The sequence below is a fragment of the Cyanistes caeruleus genome, chromosome 3 (assembly GCF_971803275.1).
Source record: "Cyanistes caeruleus chromosome 3, bCyaCae1.hap1.1, whole genome shotgun sequence".
NCBI lineage: Eukaryota > Metazoa > Chordata > Aves > Passeriformes > Paridae > Cyanistes > Cyanistes caeruleus.
In genome coordinates, this window is record NC_141703.1 from 32,686,660 (window position 1) to 32,713,816 (window position 27,157).

The window sequence follows — 27,157 nt, forward strand, 5'->3', positions numbered from 1 at the left end:
AAATATTAATTTAATGCTTCAGCTATTTCTTTTTCCTTTTTTTTTTTTATTTGGCTCCAAATCATTTTCCTAGCATCCCATTGGAACAAACACATAGGCTTATGCTTAGCATATTTATTTTCTGTCTATTTCAGGTGCCACTGATTTTCTGCTGTTTGAAATCTATGAATTTCTAAGTGTGGGTAAATGTAGTGAATAACCAACCATCTGATAGCTGTTACACTGATGTTTCTATATTTATATTAGTATCTAAAACAATAGATTGTGTTTGCATATAACTGTATATTTTGCTATGTGTTCAATGAAATTTATTTCTTTTGCAAAATCCAAAGCCTCTATATAGAAAAAGTACCTTTAGTAAGCACTTCAGAAATTTGGATATGTTCAGGATACAAATATGTGAACAAATCCACTGACGAATCCAAACATAAAAAGTTACACAGAAAGGCAGCAACGCAGCAGGAAGTAGAAGCCTTTTATTCCTGGACCTGTTCCCATATACTAAATCTAAAATCCTGCTGAGTCACTGGAGAAAATCTGCAGTCCCAGTTGTCTGAAGACAATTTTTGCAAATACTTTGTAAATAATATTTGACTTTTTAGATGAGACTTTTCGTGGATGGTCAAGCAATTTTCATTTCTTTTAAATTTCAATTTCATACCTTTTAAATTTAGTGTCTTAAAAATAATACATTTTATTTCAAGTTTTATTAAGAAAACCAGAATTGCTTTCTTGGACTAAACTTAATGAAGATATGGTACTAGAAGCTTTAGCATGCTCTAAAATAAGTTTCTAGGAGTAGCCGTGAAACAATCCATGCAATTAGGCAAGTTTCCTTTTATAGCTGTGATCAGCACTTAGCTTATTCCTCAAAGAATAAATCATAATATCTTCCTCAAGACAGTTGGCAGTTTCTAAATTCTATGGTTTAGTTCTATTATTCTAATAAAATTGAGAAACATCTTTGAATCATACCTCAGTAACATCTTGCTAGCAAGGTGTCCACAACTCACTGTGACATAGAGGAAAACATTTCCAATTTTTAAACTCATTTTAATTTGACCTGTAGTTACTATAGAGATTAAATATATCCAGTCCAGCAGCTCTTACAAATATTAAACTACCACAGTATAAGGGGTATGACCTTTCCATGACACTCTAGCAGGAATCAGGTTGGCTCTGCAACAGTCAACATATTTTTAAATAGTCTAGAGCTTGAAGTAAAAGGTTACATGTGGAAGTCTAGGGGTTATTCAGAAGAACACAATTAATAGTAAAGAATTACAAAAAGCCCTAGCAAGAGCAAACAAGTGGGAAAAATTGTTTTACAATCTTCACCATGGACAGCTGTATAGTAATGTAGACAGAGGAGCAAAATTGAACTTAACTGACATGCTAAACAATGTAATAATTATGACTAAGGAAATGCTGCTTGTTTTTATAAGATATTCTTCTATAAAAATATATTTCTCAATTTGCCAGTACAGTCCAATAAGTGATCTTAACAATTATTAGGAATTAAATGGAAAATCAGACGAAATAAGAAGGCTTCAGTGTAAATCCATGGTGTCTTGGCTAGTGTTGATACTTCTCACCTTTCAACTCAAAAATGCCATAGTGAAGCTTTGGAAGGTGTAAAAGGGGATGAGCAAAGATATGAGAGCATTTCCTTATAGCAACTGAACATATGGACTATGATGTCCATCTGAAAGTAGATCTTTAGAAACATGATTCAAAAAAAAAAAAAAGATGGCTATGTATTACTCTTTCCCAATCAAAAGATTTGGGAATGGTGTTGGGAGAGAAGCATCACATAAATAAATTAGCAAAGGACAGGTACAAAGCAAACATCTGGAATAATTTTCCCACTGTGTATAGTTTATGTGTGAAACTCCTTGAGACAGTTGAATTCACACAGGTTCAGCAAGGAGCTGGATAAGTTTGTGGAAGGACAATCCATCAGCTGTAATGTAATAAAGGTGCTGTCTCTCTCTCAAGAATCTTTGGGTCACAGAGAACACAATTTTATGTTTGCTCTACTCTTTGAAAGAGGTGGTTGCTAAGCCAAATTGCCAGGGGCAGATGCTGGGCAGAGCAGACCTTGGCCACTCTCAGTGTTATTCTTTTCTAGGTAGCTCACTATTTGGTGAAGCTCTGGAATTTCCCTGATTCTTTCCTTGCTTTCAGTGATTGCCGTGCTTATCTTCTGGGGATGGTTTCTTTTACTGGGCATGACTTACATTGCCTGGTGGGGCTGTAATTCATATGTTGCTGTCTTCCTGCATTTTACACAACTCAGAAAGGGCAAATAGACCTCAGAGAATCATCTTTACATTTACTATATGTCTTAAAACAAGCATCAAAATACAAATAGCCTAATGGGATGCCAATGGAAATAAGGAGACCATCCACTGAGTTCAGCCACAAGCATACTAAAGATAATACACTTCTATTTATTACTTAACTAATAGTTTATTTAGTTATTTGGAGAGAATTTCACCAGAAAAATAGCCTCCAACTCTTCAAATCCAATCCATTTTTATGGAATCCTGCATACTAGTTTTGTCAAGGATGTAGCCACTGTAATTGTGCCCTTTTAATGTGCATATTATATTGATAACTATAATGGAAGGCAATGAAAAGTGTACTTCATTACCTTGAAATTATCTGAAGCACCTGGGTAATTTTCATTACATAGTCACATAAAGCTTTGTGTAAACAAACAATTTTATTTTATTTTTAAAATTTGCTTTCTCATTTAAAGTCTTACTGATCTCTTGGCTGTGCAAAAGAAGAAAAAAGATTGTTAAAGGAAAGAAAGTCAGTTTATATTTAGGAAATCCTCAGCAAAACAATATGTCATTAAAAAAAATTCCTTGAAGCAGAGTAAACTCAGGTTTGGTTGCCTAAAAGTATTAACAACATGATTTTGTACTCCTTGTGCATTACTTGTCTTCTTTTGACAGGACAAGTAACATATCAGAAAGAAAATCCCATTTGAGTCCTGTTGATGTAGCACTTCTGAAGCCAGTGAAATCTCTCTTGCACCAAAGTGTCAGAAGTATTTGCTGACATGAATAAGTGGATATCATTTGCTGTATTTCTGTTTTCCTCCTTCTAGCAAACTGTAAATGTAAACATGCATTTTTGTGCCAGCTAGTGTGATTGCATTATTAGCACAATTTGGTCAGAATTTGTGGGAAAGTTTCAAAGGTTCAGAAGCAGGATATGGTTTTAGTTAATTTTTTTATTCCTTACAAAGCACAATTAAAAATTATTAGCACACTGTTTTGTGTTATCATAGTCTCATTTTTATACTCCTACATGCAAACGGTGTTTTACTTGAACAGAAAAAAAAATAAAATTCACTGTTTTAGCACAAGCTGATTTTGCATTTTCTAGGGCTTAATACAACAGTTCTTGTGCAATCAATGACTGCACCAATATTGCCCCAGTGTGAGAAATGCTGAGGGCTGTAAAATACCCTGTGACTATTTTTAACCAGAAATCAATGTTAAGCTGATTAAAATAAATATTTCTTTAATTGAAACAGAATTCCAGTTATTATGACACTGAGAGTGAGACAGGCCAAATTCAATTGCTGAAAACTGTCTGAAGGAGTGTCTTTCAGGTCTTTATTTATTCTTTGTTTTGTTTTGTTTTGTTTTGTTTTGTTTTGTTTTGTTTTGTTTTGTTTTGTTTTGATTCAGAGTTGCCAGAAGGGGTTTGGTGGGTATTTTTAATTGGTTTTGTGGGATTTTTGGTGGGGTTTTTTTATATCTATAAAAGAAACAGAAGTTATGCTGGTTCTGGGAGAAGATCTTCTGTTCTACAGATGGTCACTCTTAGCATAACCTCGAGGTTTCTCAACACTTGCAGAATTCAGCCCCATCTCAGGGGGCTTCACTGATCCAGGGCATTGAGCATGGTGGGGATGGAAATCTTGGTGAGAAGTCTGACCTCAGTGGAGACAGCTCTTCCCCTCTGGCTCCACACCCTTTCTGTGCTACCACAGAATGGACTAGGAGGGGTGGCAGCCCTTGCTTAGAGTGCTGTGCCTCATCTCCATTGGCCTCTTAAAATCACATTTCACACTTAGAACTTGGTGAGGGATTTAGCCTATATATAACGAGATGTATGATTAATCTCACACGACACTTTGGCAGGGGAGATACTGCTTCTTTTTCACTTCCCTGGTTATCTCAAGGACTAAGCAGAAGGAAAAGCCCCATTTGATCATCTCTACTGGCTGCCTGTAATTCAGCCTCATCCACTTGGGTTGCACTCACCCGGTTGCCATTTCTTCTGACTCAAGGTAAAACACACCCACCATTAATTCAGGCCAAACCCACCAAGGTTTTGGAAGATGGGAACTGAGCTCTTGAATACCTCACAGGACTTAATACTCTGACTGAAAATTTTGACCTGTTGTGGCAGCCAATTATAAAAAGCAATATATGTGGTTTAAAACATTTATCACCAGATATAATGAAATCGAAGCCAAAGTATGAGCTCACTCTTCCATATAGTGAATTACCCTATTAAAATATTTAGAGCAGTCCTTCACAAAAGTGAATTAAGCATTAAATGGAAGATGTCTGATGCTTTATCACTATTTATGTTTGTCCTTTTGTAAGAAGAGTGGCATTAGTTTATCTTTAGAAAAAAAAATAGAGGTAGCCTAACACTATTCAGGAGTGTTAAAATGAAAAACAAAGCCTCTGGGGAATGCAATCCTGCTTTCTAAATAATAATTTCTTCCACAGCACATTTTCAGAACATGTGTTTATTTTTAATGTAGATAATGATACATCCTTCATCGTGTACAGATTTTCTGCTTAACTGTCAATTATTACATCTTGAATATTAGTTACTTTCATACAAGTAGCTAAATATATTGCCAAAGAAAAATGAAGCCCTAAAAAGAAATTACTGAACATCTGCTATTGTGAATGAGTTTTTCATCTGTGACTATACTCAGATTGTGTCAATACAAACTTTCAGGCACAGCATATTCCCTTGAGATGGTTCCTTTTTATCCGTACACTAATTGCATTCATAATGAAATATATGGATTCTTTTAATTTTGATTGTCTAGTTCTGCATATTGTTCATAAAACAAAAGGTTAAGAATGACCATATCTGATGTTTATTTCAACAATCATTTTGATTGATACCATATGTTGAGGTTTTGCACATCTTTTTCCTTCCTTATGTGTTCTTAGCATTCTGATATAAACTAAACAAAAGAGAAAGCTTATCTGAGTCTTGAAAGTATAAATTACTATGAGTTCCAACCTACTACAACATGAGCAACAAGAAGATAGCACATCCCGATGGTACAGGACACGATCATCATGGGGAAACCTAACCTGGAACAACAATAAAATAAAGATTAATAAGGGTAAGTTTGTTCTCCAATCAATTTACAAAAAAGATATTTGAATTATCCTACACATTACAAGCGAAAAGTATGTTTATAGCAATACCAAAAGCAGAGATGTACTGAGTATATAAAAGTCAAATATTGAAGCTCACTTTTCTACCTCCAGCCTTAGAGAGACGAGGTCAAAATTCACACAGTTTCATTGGTTTCAGAACATCCCTTTCGATTCACATTGTCTCAAAATCTTGCATGCCTCGTTGTTTTGGCATTTTTCAGGTTTTTTTTCCCACACACACAACATGCAATTATACAGGTAAAATAACTATTCTTACAAATTATGCAGCATTAGAAATGATTTTCAAGTGTGTATCCCTTCAGATTAGGTGTGGGATCCTGGTGTGGCCCTTTAGAACACATTATATAGATCAAACCCATTAAATTATTTCCTTGTTGATCTGAGTCATGTACAGCTAGCACTCCTCTTCCATACCTCTCACCAAGTCTAACAGGCTTGAGTATTAACAGGCTGTTGGAAATAAACCCCAGGCACTCATAAAATTGCTAAAAATTTGCTGTTCTATCCAAAAAGCTATTTCTTTTTCACCACAGGAAAAGATTTTCAGACAACACCCAGATTTAATAGCTCCCTTTAGACTGACAAACACAGAGAGCAGAGACAGACAAGTGAAAAGGATGTTGTGGAGTTGGCCAAGTTCTGAATCTCTAAATCTGCAGGTCTTTCAGATGTGTGAAAAGAAAAGTTTTCTGAAACTCAAAAGCATTATTGAATGATACCAGGGGTCTGTGAAAAACCGCTGCTGTGATCACACTCATTTGTTTTATGTTACTAAAATCACAAGGAGAGCTGAGATGAGAAATTATCATGCCACAAACGATACCCTTATACACTTCCTATTGCCAAATTCAAACAAGAGTTTCCATAAAACTCAGAAAAGCACAGCAATATTCTCTGAAGTACAGCATTTTATTAATTCCTTTTATTTAACTAAGACCAAGTTACACATGTGGGTATATCAGTTGTGCCTTTTTGCCTTACTTTGCCCTTAGGGAGTTATTCGAGCCTTTTCCCCTCTGCCATTACTGACAGAAAGTTCTAAGAGAATGACCATTTTGTAGGGGACAGGAGGACATTATGCTCTGAGCTTGGTTGAATGAGCAGCTCCTTCCTTTAGCAAGCTATGGCTAGAAGTGACCTTTTGGGGCATTAAACGTGTCCCCCCACTTCCTCTGGCTATGAAACCCCTTGCACAAAATGAAAACTAAACTTCTCAATTGCTCATCGCCATCTGCTTTCTACCTGCAGCTGCAACATTACCCTAAACTCATGAGATCTTCATGGGATGTTTCTTCCATTGCTGTTTTTCTGGAATGCTGATTGGCAGAGGCATAGATGTGATCAGCAGATCAGAAGTTCTATTGCCTTTAACAGTTATTGATTTGAGTTTCTGAGAAGGGAACTCTACCAGCAGTGAAGGTCACTGCAAACACAAAATATAATCAGCCTTAGCATATAAAGTTTGTAGAATAACTAGAAAATTATTGAACACAGGCACTCTAAAAAATGTGTTGGAATTATTTAGGAGTAAGCAAGTTTAACCATAATGCCAGCTTCATGGTCACTCAACCCAGTACTGAAGTGTGCTCATCTCACACACCTATAGAAGTAGACACAATCCAAGAGAAAGAAGGAAAAGCCCTGCCAGACAGAAAATGTACAAAGGGAAGAATGTCAGACTGACAGATGATCTCACTGCTGTGTCCTTGACATTGCTCTGAAGAGGCTGGGCTATCTCCTTGTGTACAAGTGTCTCTGTGTCCATCACCCAATATTGCCAATATTGCCTGCAAGATTTGCCCCAGAAGGACTGTGCTCACCATGCCTGACTTCAGAGGCTTCTTCCTCCATCTCTGTAGGGTTTGTGATGGTGTAATGGCCTTTTCTGCCATTTTGGCATCAGGCATCATTATTGCTCTTCTGTTCTGAAAGCATTAATGTTAAACTGCCATTTGGACTTGGGGGAAAAAAAGGAGAACAGAGAGAAGGGACAGCTGTGCCCAGAAGGTGAATGGTGAAAGGTGTGAAAAATTGCTAGAAAGGGTTAGAGAATTGTCACAGCTTTCAAATATTTCCTGAAAAGTCTGAAATGTATTTTGAGGATTTTCTGGGAGGTGGAAGAGTTTGTTTTTTTCCTTCTGCACGTGCATAAATATACTGCAGAGAAGTGTTATTTGTTTTCCAGTCTGACTGGTCAGATCCTTGCTTTTGAATGACTCGTTTCTTGAAAGAGCTGAATCACTCTTCAGTCACTAAACTATGATCAAGCTGATTATATTTTAAAACAGAAGAGCTAATTCACATCCTGAAGCTATCTTAGGAAAAAAGAGCAAAAAATAATTAAAATAATTTCCTGGCTAGCCAGCTCATTCGCAGACCCTTCCCATTTTTCTGACAGCCAAACTGATCTGTGGCATTTCCTAATCTCACTTAGATAAAAGTGTCCTGATAGGACAAAAAAAAACCAAAAAACAAACCCAGCAATGGTTATAGGAGCAAAAGAGGGTGGCTAAAACCTCCTACTACATCCTTTAGTATATTTAATGAATGCTCCCTGTGGCTCTATCTACCTGACAGGCTGGTGAGCTGGAGATTGCTACAGGGCTCATAAGAGCAGGGGTTGCTGTTTGACAGAAAACATAGATCTCTTAACCTCACACTTGGCAAGCAACGAGCTGGCACTGGGAAGAGTGGAGACAGCAGATCTTAATCTGTATTAATGCAACCTAACAAACCTCCCTGGAGAATGCACAGTAGCTCAGCAATGAATGGCAACATGGTGCCTTTCTGAAGACTGGCAAGGGGAAGAAAGGATCCAAAAAGATTCAAGGGCTACTTGACCACTGAAAAGAGAATAAAAAGGCTTGGAGGCACGTGCAAGAAAATGGATTAATTATATGGGGCCACGTGGAGGAATTGGGATCATACCACCACTGTCACAGTGCCAGACAAATGTGTAGCTGGAGCCAGAAGCAGCCAGCCTGGGGAGGAGCCTCACTGCAAGGAGTGTGCATGCTTGCATAGGGCACAATTGCAAAGCTGTTATTCTCATTGCATGGGCAATTACCCCACAACTTGAGGTCTGAATTTCAGGCTCACTGGCCTGAGGACTAATGTAATTGGATCAAATTCAATGTGGAATTTGTGCACCAGAGCGAGAAGAGATAAAGGCAGTCAGTAAGTATTAGTTACTGTAGAGTTAATCAATTCCTTGAGTATCGTGCGATCGTGCTATTTACACTACCCATTGCTCTTCCCTAAGGAACAAAAAGTTCCTGTCCCAGGCCACATATGACACAATGTACACCTATGAATGTTTTCTTTAGTTATATTGAGTCCAAGAATGCATATTAAACAATGTAAAAATTACTTCGAGCCACTCCTATTTCCAGCATACCTCTTGGAATCAAAAAGGGCCATGTCATCCATTTGTTCCTCTCCAGGGAAAAGGATCAGTGGAATTTAAAAGTTATCAAAATATTTTCTGATCTAAAACTTCAGATTCATAAGAAACACACTAATGATCATACTTGGCATAAAAACACATTTTTGCATCCTGCACTGCACTTTCCTTGTCCCTTCCTTTCTGCAGACAGGGGTATACACAGAGCCTGCATGGTTCAAAAGGTGCACCTCGGCTCTCCACAGCCAGCTGAGAGAGGGTTTACCACTGCAGAGAGAAAGCAAGGTCAGATAAAAGGAAGGGAAGGATGGCAGGATTTAGCAGTCACCCCTTTTTCCCCTCCTCCTCTTCATATTAGAAGCTTACATGTAAAACTCCTATCTAAATGAAATCACACAGCCTAAATATACACGAAAGGCAGATGTTAGCTCAGTGTGAGACAGTGAGAATGTTTCAAGTGAGAGCCCCAGGGATCTGTCTCAGACAAAGTTTTACTTATTAATAACTTCAGCAATCCGGTAACAAAAAGCTTGCAAATTGTCCCAGTGTGGGAGACATGTCAGACTCTGTGGAGAACAGAATACAGCATTTTCTGAGCAAATCAAAATGAGAATTTGAAATGAACGAAATGAAACTCCATGAAGGTAAGTGTGAAATATGTATTAGAAGTCAACTGTGGGCATAAAACTAGCAAGAGAAGTGAACCTTTTCCCTGGAAATGACCTAGATATTTCTAATTCTGTCTCACTGCAAGTTTTCTGGACTTGGAGAAAAGCAAACCACTGTATAATTATTCTGGGAATAAATTCCATTTTTTAATAAGTTTCTATGGAAGTGAATATTACAGTTTTCTTAGGTTATAAGTTTATCCAGTGTTATTTGCTAAATAATAATAGTGAAGCCTTTGGGGTCAGAATTGAGTTTTCTTGAATAAACTGGTCTTCTACATCAACTTGCAGCTCTATTTTGTGATGCTTCGAGAGCCAGAAGGATCCAGTATGTATAAGACTGTTCATTGCCCTGTTCTGCATGATTTGGGACACAAAATACAAGATGTTCTCATTCATTAAAACCTTGCCTACAGGCACTGCCTTCATTGACAGCTCATAACTTGCACAGCTTGTGCATCCTTGGGGAAATCTGTGGAAGGAGCACGTCTCCAAAGAAATGGGGAACCTTCAGTGGATTTTCAGTGGAAAAGTAACAACAGAAATTTCCCAAGACCAAACCACTGGCAATGACAGAAGACTGATGGTAGACAGGGGTAAGAGTTAAAAAGAGTTAAAGCTAACTTCTACTCCGTTTGTATTTGCAATTTAATGCATAATTTAAACTCAAGTGGTAGAGTTTCATCAGGCTTAAAATTCTGTTTTCTCTCAGTTTGTATCAGTTTCTACTGCAAGATCTACAGAAGTTATAACCTCAGCTTTTGCAGAAACAGGCAGGGCATGGACAGATAGTGGACACTCGTTGAACATGAACCAGTGATGTGTCTTTGCAACAAGGAAGGCTAATGGTATCTTGTGACTCATTAGGAAAACATTACCAGCAAGTCAAGAGAGGTGATCCTTTCTCCCATTCACCACTGCTGAGGCTACACCTGGAGTGCTGGATCCAGTTTTGGCCTTCCCAGTACAAGAGACATGGACATAATGCAGAGAGTCCAGTGAAGGGCTACAGTGATAAAGGGACTGAAGCATCAATCATACAAGGAAAGGCCTGAGGGCTGGGGCCATGCAGCCGGGACAAGAGATGGCTCAGAGGGGAACTCATCAATGCGTATAAGTTCTTAAAGGGATGGCATAAAGAACACAGCACCAGGCCTTTCTCAGTGATGCCCAGGGAAAGGACCAGAGACAGCACCAAATGAAACACAGGAGGTTTTGTCTGAACCTCAGAAAACACTTTTTTTACTGAGTTGGTGACCAAGCAATGACACAGGTTGCCCAAGGGAGATTGTGGAGTCTCTGATTTTTGGGGCTATTCAAAAGTCATATGGATATGGGCCAGGGAAATAGCTCTAGGTGGTCCTGCTTGAGACCTCCAAAGGTCTCTTCCAACTTCAAACACTCTGTGATTCTCACACTTTTTTTTCTTCCTCTGTTATTCAACACAGGATAAGTAGGCATCATCTGCACACCTGAAGATTGACATCTCATCAGAAAATATTTAATGAAGAACAGAAGACAGATAATTCTTCTCAGTCAAAAGCAGCCTCAAAAAAAAGACTCAGGTATGGGCATGCTTAAGACATGCATAAGATTAGTCCTGAACAAAAAGAAAGTTACACATTTTAATGAAATGTCATAATTCAATTTGCAATGTGTTTTTCTCTTCAATCAAAGGATATAGCCACAATATTCATCCTATTTCCTCTTTTCCTTTCTTTCAATGCAGACTACCTTGTGAGTGTCCTATCATTTCAGCTGTATCAACTTTTCCATCATTCTTAGTCTTTGACATCCTGATCCAGTTTATCTGAAAGGAAAGTATGGACTTTCCTAACAGCTTAAAAAAAACATATTCAAAATGTTTATCAGATATCCCATGACCCCTTCAAATCCAGACACCTGTTGTAGCTCAGAAAACAGGTGGCTAAAACTGCAAGTGATCATTAATTTAACATTAAATTACTGTGAATTTCAAATAGTCTGGAATTACATAAAAATTACAGTGTAGTTACCTACTAGTTACATAGGAGTTTCTGTGAAATTTGAAACACAGAACAAAACCTATAATTCTATTTTCATCTGCTTTCTAGATATATAATTTCTCATGATAGTCCATCTGTTTGAACCTATGCCAAGATTTTCCAAAGAATTACTGCCAGGAGTAAACTTAAGATAAGGAAATTCAGATCCTGAGCAAGGAAATAGAAAGGTGTTATGGTTTGCCTCCTGCCATCTAGAATTTTCTCCTAGAGGTGTTTGGCTGTAACCTCAACATAGTTGTATGCAGAACAAGCAATGGGCCTTTCCTTGGCCTTCCAAAATTCTGATTACTGAAAGAAAAATTTCAGATTTTAATTCAGAGAGAATAGTTGGTCTGCCAGCTCCACCTGACAGTTTCAAATGACTGTTGACACAATAGTTGTTACAGTCGCTGTCTAGGTCATTGTGGTCCAACAGAGATGAAATACAGGACTGTCAGGATAAGAGACTGATAATTATCCAAAATCTATTCATACATGGTTAGTAGCCAGTAAGAAAAAACATGAAAAAAATTTGGAAAACCCATCTCTTCTAGTAAAAAAAGATACTGTAATTGTTCATTTAAAAATCAGATAAGTGTTAGATGACAAGGTTGTCTGACCTTTCTTTTAAAAATAAATATACAATTCCAATAGAAAAATGTGAAATCCTGCAGACAGCCAGGGAAGAACACAATCTCAAGTACAGAAACAGAGCTGAACACTCTATAAAACAGAACTATTGGCGATATTTTTCTCAGAAAGACCAACATAATACAGTTAAATTTGCATTGTATAATAATTTTTATACTGTAATACAGTATAACTTTTTATTTGCTGGATCCACCTAGATGCACGTCATGCACTTTGGTCAAACAACCCCATTCAATGACACAGGTTTGGGAAAGAGTGGCTGGAAATCTACCTAGTAGAACAAGACCTTGGAGTGCTGATCAACAGCCACTGAACATGAGTCAAATTGTTCCCAGGTGACCAAGAAGGCCAATGGCATCCTGGGCAGTATCAGCAATATCAACAGGACCAGGACAGGGATTGCTCCCCTGTGCTGGTGAGGCCAAACCTCGAGTCCTGTGCTCAGTTCTGGGCCCCTTCCTTTCACAAAAAAGACACTGGTACTGGATTGTATCAGGGTAGGGCAACAGAGCTGGTGAAGGAGCTGCAGCACAAGTCCTGTGAGGAGCAGCTGAGGAAGCTGGGGTTGCCCAGCTTGGAGAAGAGGAGGCTCAGGGGTGACCTTATTGCTCAACTACTGCCTGAGAGGAGGTTGTAGCAAGGTGTCTGTTGGTCTCTTCTGGGGAACCAGTGATAGGGCAAGAGGAAATAGCCTCAAGTTTTGCCAGGGAAAGTTTAGGTTGGATGTTCAGAAAAATTACTTCACTGAAATGGTGGTTGAGCATTAAAACAGGCTGCTCAGGGAAGTGTGGAGTCACCATCCCTGAAGGTGGACTCTGAAGTGTCAGGGCAATGGTTGGACTTGGTAATGCTCAGGGTCTTTTACAAGCTAAAGGATTCTAAGTTTCTACAAATGTTAGGGGAATATCTTCTCTATAGCCAGAGTAGTCCACTTCATACCCTACTAAATAAGTATGACATGACATAAAGTTCAGCATAAAGATTCAAGATGATCTGTTAGTGCTTTTTGTGACTTCACATCACCCTTGGATCTATCATCACATGTTAGCAATGCATTTGCTCTCTACATCTTGTAGGCAGATCCCAAAACAAATTTTATCCTCAATTTGTGGCTTCTGGTTTTGTTATGAAACCTTTGTGCCATTCTAAAGCCCAGGAAATGCAAATATAAGTAATTGGTTCAGCTTCTTGAGAAAGCCATACTTATTCCTCTCCCACACGTCTGTGTAATGAGGTGTGGTTGTGAGTCTGAGCTTAAGAAGATTAAAATCATCATGGCCAACTAGAAGAGAAAGTCAATGAAGTATGTCTTGTCTGACAGCCCTTGTTCTCATGAATTGTTTCAATGGTTCTGATACAAATATTCTACTAATGAGATAGATTTATACAAAACTAGTGAGGTTTACTGTGCAAAAATGAAGGCATTAGGGCTGTTGAAATAGGTTTTGCAATATTTGCAGCAACAGTTTCTGTATTTTATGAAACATTTAACAGATTGTAAACTCACTTCTGACAATTATATGCTTTTCTGCCTTGCAAAAAGCAAATTCGAGGCTTAAAGACATTTTTCTTAAAAAACCTTTTTATATCTCAAATCTCCCTGCTATGGAAGTGTTGCATAAAATAAAACATTTTGCAGGATTTTTGAAACAAACTGCATCTATTTTTTAGACTACAGTGTATTTGTATATGGTCTAAACAAATCAAAGATAATGGATACGGCAGAAATTTACTGTGATTTATTTTAATTTTAAAATGTTTCAAATTGAACAACCTTTACTAACTCATTATTATCTTGTTTGTTTTTTTTTAACGAGAAATCAGGAAAGTAACTTGCTTGAATGTTATTTCCATTAATGTCTTAAATCCCAGCCCTCACAAATTGTATCTTGGGGCACTTCTCTTAGGTTTTATTTTCTTCTAAATGTACTCTTTTATTTTGGTTAAAGCACAAGATAAAGGAAATGACATTTTATAGTAGAGATTAATCAGCCTATTCTTTAATAATTTCATCAGAGCACAGTCAACTACTTTAAAAGCCTTCAACTTTGCTAAAAAGCCAGACATTGTGTAAAAAGGAGTATGTTCTACCCTCTTCCCCTCTTTTTCTCTCCACTTTGAGATTCCTATTCTAGTGCCACACAATGCAATGATAGAGAACTTGTGTACAGAAGTTCACCAGGACAAAGGAACAATGTAATTGCATTTTGAATGAAGAAGCAGAAGGATGTCTCCTGTGCACTTATGATTATTTTTCATTATGAATTCAGCAGATGCCTCCTGATAAAAGGCTGGTAGTGATGTAAGGCCAGTAAACTTTCCACCACAAGCCCTATGCTACAGGCTGTGCAGTCTCAGAGAACAGCAGAGAGGAGATTTTCATTCCAGCAGGCTGCACATGGAGGTTTCCCTCCCACCCACCATGAAATGTTAACCAAAGGCAAATGAGGGGGCAGATGAAACCTCACAAGCCCTCACTGCCATCATGGTGCACTACAGTGTACAAGCCTTTCTGCCCCAGAGAAGCCAAAGGTCTGAGCTCTTACCTGCTCTTTACATGGAAAATTTGTATAATCAGGTCTAACTTTAAGTGCACTAGCAAACTAAGGTTAAATTCCATGAATCCTATTCTAAGTGGACCCATTACACAGCATGTTAAAGCTCCCATATAAAAAACATTAGAAAAATAAGTAATAAATAAATGTGCCCTCTGGATTGTCACAGACACACAAATATATACCAACATTTTTAAGGAGAAGAAAATCATAGAAACATGGAATGATCTGGGTTGGAAGGAACCTTAAAAATAATCTGGTTCCAACCCCCCCTGCAGTGGACAGGAATAACATTTCACTGGACCAGGTCCCTCAGAGCTCCCTCCATCCCATCTTTCAACATTTCCAGGGATGGGGCATCCACAGCCTCTCAGGGCAATCTGTTCCAGTGTCTCACTATCTTCACAGTAAAGTTTTTTTAATATCTAATGTAATCCTACTCTCTGTTTGAGCCATTTTGGTCTTGTAAATGGTCTCTCTCCATCTTTCTCATAGGCTCCCTTCAGGGACTGGAAGACCACAACAAGGTCACCCCGAGGAGACCTAACAGATGGAGAAGATGGAAAAAGTATGGTGTGGGCAGGCAGATAAGCACCACCAGCAGGATGATTAAACATGGGCTTAACTACATGAGCAGTTCACAGATACTGTAATCAAGCAGTCAGAAGCATCACTGTCTAATTGTTACAGATGGCCAACTTGGGCCTTAAGGCACTTTCAACTGACAGGGCAGAGCTTGAGAAAGTCCAGTTCTCAATTCCTAAAAAAGTACTTCATTTTCAGAAATTTCTTTGAGAAAGACACATTAGTCCTGGTGTCATCACCTAACACACACCATCATGGGTGTTACTCAGGCCTGTGTTAGGAATAGGAATTAGTGTGTCTGAAATGAGGGAAAAAAAGAAATAAAAGCATTGTTGTTTTTTCTTTAATGAAGATAAGCATCTATATTTATATTTTCAACAAGTGGGAAAAAACTATGGTGCTTGCTACATTAATTTCTGCCTCCCTCTTCCCATTTCCAACTCTGCAGTGGAGGAGAAGGATCGCTACTCCAGGAATGCAAGTTCTTAAAAACTCTACACTTAACTGATAACAGAACACAGGAGGGTAACAGAAGTTCACTAACAAGTGAGTTATGTAGGAGACGGCCTGGGTCAGCAATTTGTACCCAGGTTACATGTACCCCAGTCTTCATCCTTTTTCTGTTTTAGTCCTTTGAACAGCTTGGACCATCAAGCAGTTGGTTTAAGTGTAATCAAGTGATTCTGAACAGTTCCTAAGTCCCACCAGAGAAACACTTTATTAACTCTCAAAAATATCAGGATTATTTTTTCAGATATGTATAAGATATTTTCCATGATGGTTTATTTCTCTAAACTTGGTCTTTCCAACCAAACCAACCAAACTTTATTTTTCATGATGAGTTTTGTGCCTCCTCCCATGAAAGCAATTCTTATTGACTATCAATTTAGAATCACCCTCATTACCTAACCACTATTGTTTTAGCCTAGTGAGCTGCTATTTTTCTGTTTTAAACTTTAGAGTAGCCCTTTTTAAATAACCTTAATTGAAGCTGAAAAACTGCAAGTATTGATCAGGAAGTTATAATTCAAGTGTTTTACTAGTGCTGTTTATATTAATGTAGTACCCCTGAATGTAAATATAATCAGGAACATATTTTTTTTTTAAGTTATTAAAATTCACTTCTAAGTTCAGGCAGTAAAAGAGCAAGGAATACAGTAAATACTTCCACGTCTTTTATGTGGAAAATAGTGAGTGTCTAGTTTACACAGGAAAATAAAAATCTATTTCCTATTCCATAAAAAACACTACTTCATGCTGCTCTAAATTCATTATAATGAAAATCTAAATACATTATAATGAAAATAATGTAAACAGTAAATCCTCCTTTCTTCTGATTGTGCTGGGACACACCAGGATAGTCTGTTTAACAGATTATCTAGTAACAGGGAAAATCACTTTGCTAGTTCTATTAAACATATCAAATTATTTGAGAAAATTAAATGCCCTATAAAATTATTTTATGATATGACTCCAAATATCTGTATGATGCTTTGGCAGGCAAACATAAAGCATTGGATAAATACTAGCTACGGAAAAATTAATATTTTGTCATAAGAAGACTTATTTATCAAGGTATATATGGTAAATATATATAAGTTTCATACTGATAGTGTTCTCTGAGTTTCCCAGATTTCATATCCCTTTCTTCCATCTAAGTTATCTTTTTGTTTGGATCTCTTGCAAATTGTTTTGCAAAACAGTGTTTGGAGATAAAGAATTTCTCCAAGCAAATTTTCCACATCCAGCACTGAATAACTCTGGTAATTGCAAAAAATACCCTATTTAATTAGAAAATCGCTTTCTAATTTCAACAATGTTTGAATAACACTCTTGTTCAGCAACTAAAGTGACTGTCTAATCAAATTGAGCATGTTGTAATTAACTAGAATCTTGGCATTTGATGAATCTGAACAAAGCTGAAAAAAGTAGGATTTTTTTGGAAAACAAAATCAATTTATATCAAAACATAAGACATTACACATGTGAAAATTTAAATATATGTTGTTCAATACAAAAAACTGTGTGTGAACTTTATAGCATCTCCCTGGTGGCATAGAAACAGAAACTAAGTTAAGGCAGTTTGGCTTTTTTTCCTCTCAAAGTCAAATTGCAAAAAGCACATAAATGAGCAAGCACTTCACTAATTCTTCTCACAATCACCTCTGCTTGCCTGGACTTGTTCCCTTCTCAAGCTCCCTTTCCTCCCTGTTCCCACCAACTCATTTATCCACAGCTATGGACACATAGTTTTTTGGAACGGGACTATCTTCTCCCATTTCTTTACGAGCTCAAACACAGTTCCTGGGCACAGCCTGTACTCTGAAATGAATGACCTGCCAAGAGTTGTTTCTCTCCAATATCTACAATGAGAGCCAAGTATGGAAATAAAGATGTCAACACTGTAGAATGGAAAAGTGAGGTGAGATGAATCTTGCCTTTACTGACAGGCAGCTCCATCAACATTAGAAAATAATGAAGCCTTATTTCCTATCTATTTGTGTCTTTAGTTTGATTGACTTTCTGTCTAGGTAAAAAACTTTCTTCTTTAACTTATAATGATGCTCACCTTCGTGGATTTTTTCAGTGTGTAAAGAAGTGTGGCCTCAGACTGCTCTTTCCCTAGGGAGAATACTAATAGGGTTTCTTTCTCCTTCCCAGCCACCAACTTTGATGGGATTTCAGGGATTTTAATTTTAATTGAGAAATCAAGCCCCCTGTTCTCAACATTCTCTCCCCTGCCAAGAGTGTTTGAAGTTGATAAGCACATTCAGAACTTATTAGGTGGAAAACACAGCAACACATTCACAGCAATACAATTGTACGAGAAAGCAGATGAAAAGTTAGGCTTTTACAGAAAGAAAGGAACAATAAGCTTTTCAAAGGCATTCTTTTTTTTTTCTGAAACATACTTGTTACAAGGAGATAACTTGATATGAATGAAGAAGCATTAGAGCAAGGGATCTAGCTTTGCATGTGCTTCCATTACATAGTTCTTGTCTCCAATTTAATCAGAGTGCTTACAGAAGTGGGAAGGTAACAGCTGAGAGAAATGTGATGTTAAAGTTTGGCATACATTTTGAAATTTTATGTAAACCCTAAGGAATTGTTAAGTTATATAGGAAACCTAAAACTCAGTTATTAAAAAAAGAAAACATTATTGTCACAATTTAATTTTAAATTTCAACATGATTTAATTAATGTGCTGCTGTTGACACCAACACAGCATATTCTTCTGACTTTAGCAGGAAGTAGAAAAGTGAAATTCTATTTAATGAAACATTTTTAAAAGCTGTATGACTTAATTAATAATCTCTGATGAAGTTCAAAAGCTTCAAGATTTTAATCAGTTTGCAACTCAGATGTATACCTATTGAACATGAAAATATTACTAGAGTAGGGAATAATATATAATTATGGCTCAAAGTGATAATACTTCCATATGCAATTTTCATTCTGATCACTTACATTTTAAATACTGTTCAGAAATCTCACAAATCCAAAAATTAATATTCCATTTGTATACCTTATACCTGAAAACTCCAATTATTCTTATGATGAAGAAAAATATCTGCCAAAATATAAAGAACAAATGAACTATTTACATGTATGGGTTGAAATTATTAAGGACTAAAAATGCATTTGAAGACTTTTTCTAAATGCAACTACATTATTAAGTTTGCACCAAATACACTGTGCTCTGGTAGTTGCAATTGAAATAAACAGCTTGCACAAGTGTCCCTGAAGTAATTTATTTAATGATAAGCTTCAGCACATATTTAGTGTTTCAAATTCTTCTATGCCTTGACATACTAATAGCTAGCACTTCATAATATATACTGACTAAATATACTTTGTGTCAGAAGAATGTACTCAGATTTGTAGTAAAATATTGAAAACATGGGATAATCTTAGTAACAATTTAACTGAGGAGATATTTATTCTGCAGCCTGAATAGAATAATGAGACAACACCGAAGGCCATGTAAACATGAGAAGTGATTGAAAACCTGGCCAACAGCTTTTTGAATGTTAGTATACCAGATACAAAGCTTCTTTTCCTTGGTATGCATGTACATGCTTTTCTGGCAGAGAAAGGAAATTAGTTCATGCTGTAAATCAAAAATCTCTGTGGGGCCAATGAGAAAGTTATACATTACCTTCTGCCTATTTCTCCTTGCAAAGAGTATAAATCTTGTGCAATATTCCCAGCATCTGGTGGGGTCAGCTCCACAATCTAATGCAGGTCATGTAGTTTTCCACTATGCTAGTGTACATATATCAAAAAATAGGATTTTCCTCAATGAGCTGTAATGTGAACTACTACAACCAAGAGGAGACTTCATTTCAAGCCTCAGCTTGGCCCTTTCTTTTTTCTTCTGCCAGTGACAGAAACTTTAAAAATACTTGATAATAATAGATAACAAAATTTCATTTTGTTGCCAACAAAATCACTGTCACTGGAGTCCCCTCCACTGACCTCTTAACTGCAACTAGAAGCAATGCTCCATTCTCTTCCTCCCAGCAAGTCAGTGGAATTGACATGTCTGTCTGTACTATTCTTGGCCTTGGAGGCTTCTTCATCTTCCAGCTGTCCACTGATCTCTCTTCACATCTGTCACTGAATCCTCTTGCCAAAGAGATGCTGTTCTTGACCTTCTGCTCCTACTTCCCTTGTTTCTCACTCCAGATAATTTCACCACTGACTACATGCAATTCAGAAAAGTCTCCTATGCTGACAATTCACTGATCTTGTTCCCTCCAATTAACCTAGACTCACTCTTTTCAAAGTTCAGTTCACTCCTCTGCCAGGTCTTTACTGATGTCTAGCTATCAGCTACGTGCCAGCCAGCACCATTCTCTTTTTTTTACCCCTGCAAATCTTTCCATTTATCTCATTTTCTTATAGTACTATCACTGTACTCCTTATCCTCACACATAATTTTAGTCCATTTGGACTCACATTTCAAGTTACTTCTACAGCTCTTGCAGATTTGTTCTGCTTAATTGCTCTTTCCTGACTAGTCACATAACTAAAATGCTATTTTATGGCTCTCCACCCCAGTTTCTCAATGTTGTTTTCTTTGACTTCAAGAAATACCAAGGATTATTCTCCAGCTCCAAAAGTTTGCTCATTGCAGGATTCTCTATGAATGCTTTCTCCAGTTATCTTCTTAAAAAAAGCACAAGCATTGTCAGCTTACATAGCCTAGTACTCCACCATTTATTCACAATGCAATGTTTCCAGCTGTATCCTGGAGCTAGCCCTCAGCACCATTTGTTATATTTCAAATTAGTAGCTTACTCACAGAAACCTTCCTAGCACTGATAGGGATGCCCCAAACTGCCTGTAAAGTCACTTTATCAGTATTCTTCCACTTTGTTTTGCTCTGGCACAACTGATAATATCAGACATCTTTGCAGTTCAGTATTACACTTCTTTATGTTTCTCTCTCAGCTGGACTAATATCACCAAACTTGGGATGTCCAAAGCTGAGGCACTCTGAGCTGGGCAGAAATCTGTGCAGCTGTCAGAAAGACATAAGCATATATATACATACATGGGCACTGAGGTCCCTTTCTATCTTCAGATCAACTCACACATTTTTTTCCCCTAAACTCAGCAAGTCATCTGATAAAAGAGTTTACTTCTCTCTACAAACCCTCTGCTTGCTGTGTCCTTAAAACATACAGTGACATCTCTGCCCTAAAGAGAACAAGCACAGGGTGACAATGGAGTTCTCACACATACAGACACAAATCACAAAAGGTCAATTATTCCTGACTGAAGGGAGGCCACCTGCAGTGCCAGGCAGAACTGCTTTAAAAGCAAAATAAAGAGAGCAAAAAAAAAAATTCAGATATCTGTTGGGAAACACTTTATGTATGGTTAAAATGCAAAGGAGGTAAAAAGAAGCTATAACAAGTGCTACAGTTGGATATGAATGATAGCAAATGAAGAACAGAAAGGAAACTGCTCCAACACATGATACCCCATTTCTAATCAGTGCCACTACTTATCTGTGCCAGATTCTTCCTCACTTGTCTTGGATAAAGTGTTTTTCTGCTTGCCCTTCACAGATATTTTTTTGCACATCTCCATGACATTTTGTAGTGTATCATCTTTTACTACACAGCTGGCTGCCGTGCTTTAGGAATGGTACTCCCCAGTTCAGCGCCCTTGCTGAAACATTCCACACCACAGGCCACTCATCTTTTCACCACCACAGGAAGTACAGAGCAGGTTAAATACTTCACCTTAGAAGCCTAAATTACCCTTTTCTTGTATTCATTACTACTGAACAATCTTATGCCCAGACTACAGGTTGGCTGGACAGGTACCACACTTTCGATCAGTGTTTTACTCTGCCTTGCCTTGTTAACTGTGCTGGACATTGACAAATTGTATCTGTGCCATCAGCAAGTGCAAAACTCAGCACAACTGACCCAGGTGGAGTAGGCAGCTTGGGGTTGAGAACATGATGGAAACCACCTGCACAGTAATTGTGCCTTGTACAATTGTACCAGCACAGCATAAACCAGAAGCACAGTATATATCCAAAGTAAGTGCTTACCAGAAGAAACACACTGGACTTCAAATAATGAATTAGTATCAAAAGAATAATAAAAAAAAATTATTACAGAAAATATTCTGCAATACTGAAAGATTTTGCCTTGGCTGTTTCTGTTCACAATCCTGGCAATCAAGAGCAATTTAGCTACTAAACATCATACTAGCCTCAGGAACTGATAGATAGCTCCTACAGCCTGGGGATATGACCGTCTGTTACAAGAATTTATACACCTGAAAATTATATGGTAATGTATGTTTCTGTGAATTCAATTTAAATTAAAAAAACATTGAAAGAAAAAAAAAAAGGTGGTATTAGCAACAAACAGATGCAAATATTGCTAGATTAGCCAGGTCATTTTGGTCCCAGAGCTAGACAAAAGGCACAAGAGCCTTTTGCTGTTCTGTAAGCAGTCTTGTAAACATCTCTCAGCAAGGTACAGCTCCATCTGGCAGAAGACAATTTCTTGAATTAGAATTCTAGTATTACCTCCTGGCTTATACCAGGCTACTGAACCATCTCACAAGCTCTGTACATAATCCAACAGTGCCTATAGTGACACTCTGAATGTTTGAATTAAGAAAAGATGTTCCTTTTCACAGCAAGAGAATGTACAGAGATTCTGTAAATATCATTAAAATGCATAGGAAATATTTCTCCTTTTTCAACAGTATAATTAGAAGGAACCATATTTTCTGCATAAATGCCCATCCTTTAAAGAGGAATGAGCAATATCAGAGTTTATCAAAAGGGCATGGTCTGTTTAATAGACTGACAAAGTTAAAGTCAGAGGTTCTTGTGTTGATTTACCAATTTTTTGTAGTTAAATCATGCCTTCCCTCCACTATGAGTTTGAATAAAGATGCAAAAAGCAGAGGCTGTTTCTTTGTAAAAAAATCACCTCTTTATGGCAGCAAAATTGAAAGATAAGTCAGACCAGTGTAGTCTCTCCCACTGTCACCACATCCCAGTGTCCCCACTATTACCTAATTCTTACTTGCAAAGCTGTCCCATTCATCATTCATCCCTAGAGTAATAAGCAAAGCTTTCAACCCTTTCAGACTTGGATATTTTGATTCCTCTTTATGCAAGGATGTCTTCTTTTTACAGCTCTACATATCAGGAATTTTCATGTGCTTACTGTGAACTGTGTACTCCCTGACCTTTTGTGATGTATATGTATGTAGCCCTTAAACTGCAGAAAGACCAAAGGTTTTGTGGCATTTTCCCTGGACTGCTAAATCATTTGCATCTTCATATAAATTAGCAGGTTCTAGGCCAATTCAAGTAAGTATGGGTATGTTAGGACAGTTAGAAAAATCAGCTGTTAAATGGAGAGCTACTTCCAATCTTAACTGCTTTGTCATTACACTTCCTGAATCAAGTGCTAATGAAAAATAAATCCTCTTCTATGCTAATAAAAATATATTTTAAGTATTTATTAATTTCTTGCTAGCAAAATAGCTCTGTTTTATTTCTAGCTAAGGAACTATAAATAAGGACTTTGTTTTTAATTAAATACAATGTTTTAAGAAATGACATGCCAAACTGAAATAAAACAAAGTTGATATATTTTTATCTCCATTGGATTCTCTAAGAATATTTTCTCCTTCAAAGCTTATCATGTAAACAGAAGTTATTGTCAAAGATTCTAGAAAGAACAGATATTTTCATTTCCAATTACTATTTTTGTAATCCAAAATAGCTTAGCACCTAGACATTAAAACACACTTTGTGAACACTGGTATGTGGAAACCGTTCCAGCTGAAGCAAATGTTAGAAAAACTGAAAAAAACCCCAAAACTGGCTAAACAGACAAACATCATAAATTATATATGCTAAACTGCAAACTTAAGATTCATTTTAGTAAGAGTCAGCACTAGCCACTCTAACCATGACATAAAACTATCTGGAAACTACTATATGAGGAAATAAAATGCTCCTCTTACTGATTAACAGTCTCCTTTTTTTTGTGGAGCATTTTAGGAGGCTATTTGAAAAGGTTGCAATGCTAAAATAATCCTCCAAGAATCATTAGAAAATGCAGGCCTTATGCAAAATTTATCAAACCAAATATCTCCCTGATGTGGCCAGCACACTGTGTAGGGAACAAATTTTTTTAAATACATTTATTTATATTTTTTGCTCCATTTTAACAAAGTGCTTAACCCATCTGACTCTTTTTTATTTTAATGCTCAAAAATTAGCGGTATTGCTGGATAGCCATTTATTTAATATGTCTCTTGTTATTTTTGTGCATTAGTAAGAATTTGAGGTATGAAGACAAATGATATCAGGTCATCTATATGAATAAGGTCACGAGAACAGAAGATAATGTTTCAGATTTACCTTTGACTTTCAGCAGAGCTTTTGTTGAGTGGACTTGCTGTTAATTTCAAATTCTTCCAATGTGAGATTCAGATTCTTCTTTCATCAATTTTGAAAATTTATGGAAATATTTCTAGTTGTGCTGGGTTTAATAAAAGCAAATTTCATTGTTGTCACAAGCTGGAATGAGTCCTGTGATCCTAAACTACCCATAACCAGTCTTGGCAATGAATAACGTACAGAAAGATCACACTTTACATCACAAAGACCCTGAGAAATAACCAGACAATATTTGATTTTCTATTCTTGCACCAAGAAGGTTTTGACAATTTTAATGTTAAATGTCATTAAATCCCTAACAGCTTTGCTGCTGGAATACATAGCTGTATGCATACAAAGGCAGAATTTGTTCCTTTCTAACACACATCATGCTTCTATAAATTCTTTTATTTATTTAAAGTGTCAGCATATACATAGAAATGAGAATACTTTCATTTCAAAGTAGTCTATCATTTTCAACAGGAATTTATTTATGCTAACCTAAAACATTTCTGCTGCTTTCAATCAAATATGTTATACATAAATATTCATATTTAATGGTGAAATTTGAGAACAGTAGGTTCATGTCTGGGGTATAACTGATTAGATGATTCTCATCTAAGAAAAATTATAGACCATTTCTTTAGGAACTGAACAAAGAATTAGTTAGTTAGTTCTGAACACAGAACCATTAAAAAAAAAATTCGGGATAAAAATTATAAGATTATTATGAGTCTCATTAAGAAAAATTCCTCTGGTGCCACAGGTGTCTCCATGAACTATAAACATAAACAACTAATCTTGTATTTCTTGTGCAGCAAAAATTCCCCCTAGTCAATAACACTTTATGATTTCCCTCTTGTACATGATCAGAGTTGAAGATCATGTCTATCAACAATGCATGATTCTTACAAAAGTTATTCTCATAGAATTTGAAATTTGCTGTATGTCTCCAGGATGAGTTTTAATTTTAGTAAATAATAAATGGCAAATGCAGAACTTAAATGTAAATCTGTTATGTGACAACAGAAGTGTCAAAACATATTCAAAATTTTCACTGGAATGAGAATCTTAAGGTAAAGTAAACATAACTCTTGCTGAATTATTTCCAGCAAACTAAATGGCTGACAGGTAAAGAATTGTGGTTTGTTAACTGAATATACTTTAAACCTGGGAATTAAAAACCAAATCAGTGTCCTTCCACTTTCTTCTCGTTAATATGCTGGACAAATGATGCCTGCTTCCTGCACATATATTTTTTTATGTAAATTGAAATACAGTATCTGGGCACCTTTCCGTGCACAACCTTCACCACGGTATCAATAAGGCACAGTAGAAGAATCCCTTTCAAATCCCCATATTCCCAGGGAATCAGATCTTGTTGAGCATATGGCTACACTTCACTGTGAACTGCCCTTTATGGTCATTCCAGGGTTAGTACATGGAGAGAAAGCAATACAAGGGGAGGAGAGCCACCCATTCCTGCTGAAAGCATGGTTCCGTCTCATCTCATGCCCACCCTGTCTTCCTAAGGACAGAGCCCTCACCTCCACCTCACCTCACCAGAGCACCTGGCTCTGCCACCTGACATCTGAAATGCAAAAAATCATAACAAGACCACCAAAGGCCCCAAAACAGCATGTGATTGGCTAAAGAATGAGGGTACAATTTAAAGTCCCTTTCACTTATATGGCCAGATGAATTATAGATTTGAACCAGGCTCAGGCAGATCCTGGTGAAAAGTCCTGACCATTGACCCAGGAGCCACTCAGGAGCTTGGGTAGTGCTGTGCTTTGTCTCTGCCTGTCTCCTTATTCTCACACAACTGTGTGGGGGAGGAAAAGGTTATGGGCTGGAAATAACAAGGGAAGAGATATGAACAGAGAGACAGTAAGGGACAAGAAAAGAGACCGGAGGCCAATGAACGTAGATGAACAGGTTGCAGTGTCTTAAATTTTCAGTGCATATATTACTTCAGTGTACAATTTTTTTTCAGTGTACAAAATTCCTATTAATATCTTTCTGTCCTAGTTATTATTTCCTCTTTTGCATTTTTCTTTGGAGAATTTTTGCACAATATCAGTGTATGCCTGATGAGAAACTTATTCTGGGATTCAGCTCCAGATTCAGACAAATGTAGATGAGAACTATATGTGAAAGAGGTTTTTTGTCTAAGTTCCCACAGGGAAGGTGGAAAATTTAGTGTGTTTAGGCAAGTGAATAAAGCCTTACATATCCACAAGGAGCTCAGATGGAAGCTTAGACAATTATCTCTTATCAAATCAAGTACTGTAATTCAAGCTGTAGCCCATCTTCTGGTAAAACACTTTATTGAGAATCAAGATACTTTTGTCACATGAAGATTGACCAGAATAAAAATAATATTAAAATAGTGCATTCACTCACTTTTTGTACTATTTTTCTAGAATAAAAAATACCAAAAAATTTAGTGCTTGAATTGGACAATAATTGAAGATAGAGTTAGAATGTTTCAAGACTAATTTGTTTCAAAATTGATGTGGGTTTGAGTAATTTGCTTTTCAAATGAAATGTTAATTAAAAATTTTAAATATTAATTTTTAATTAAATACACTATATTAATGCATAATTATTCTCATTTACTGTGGTTTTCGTAGAAATACACACATTTATGTATAAATATCATTAAAATTTGCCAATATAAATTGATAGTTTTACCCTTTAACTCTCATGAATCAGGAAGTAGTAAAAGTCAAGTGTCTCATATCAGTATTTCTTTTGTATATGTGCTACAGTGCAACATTTATTTAAGAGCTGCTAAAAATTAACTATATATCTATATGCATTAATTAAGGTACAATATGCATTATTTAGCTTTATAACACAACAGCA

At 36.8% G+C, this 27,157-nt stretch overlaps 1 protein-coding gene across 2 annotated transcripts in view; it reads right to left on the reverse strand.

Moving 5' to 3' along the window:
• Window positions 1–4,770: 4,770 nt before the first annotated feature.
• The window catches only part of OCA2 (OCA2 melanosomal transmembrane protein), a 154,015-nt gene continuing 131,628 nt past the window's right edge, over window positions 4,771–27,157 (reverse strand). For both annotated transcript variants that reach the window (XM_023948651.2, XM_086880634.1), the window contains one exon: window positions 4,771–5,372. In XM_023948651.2, coding sequence (XP_023804419.1) covers window positions 5,285–5,372 — 88 coding nt within the window. In that variant the 3' untranslated portion in view covers window positions 4,771–5,284. The remainder of the gene's footprint in view (window positions 5,373–27,157) is intronic.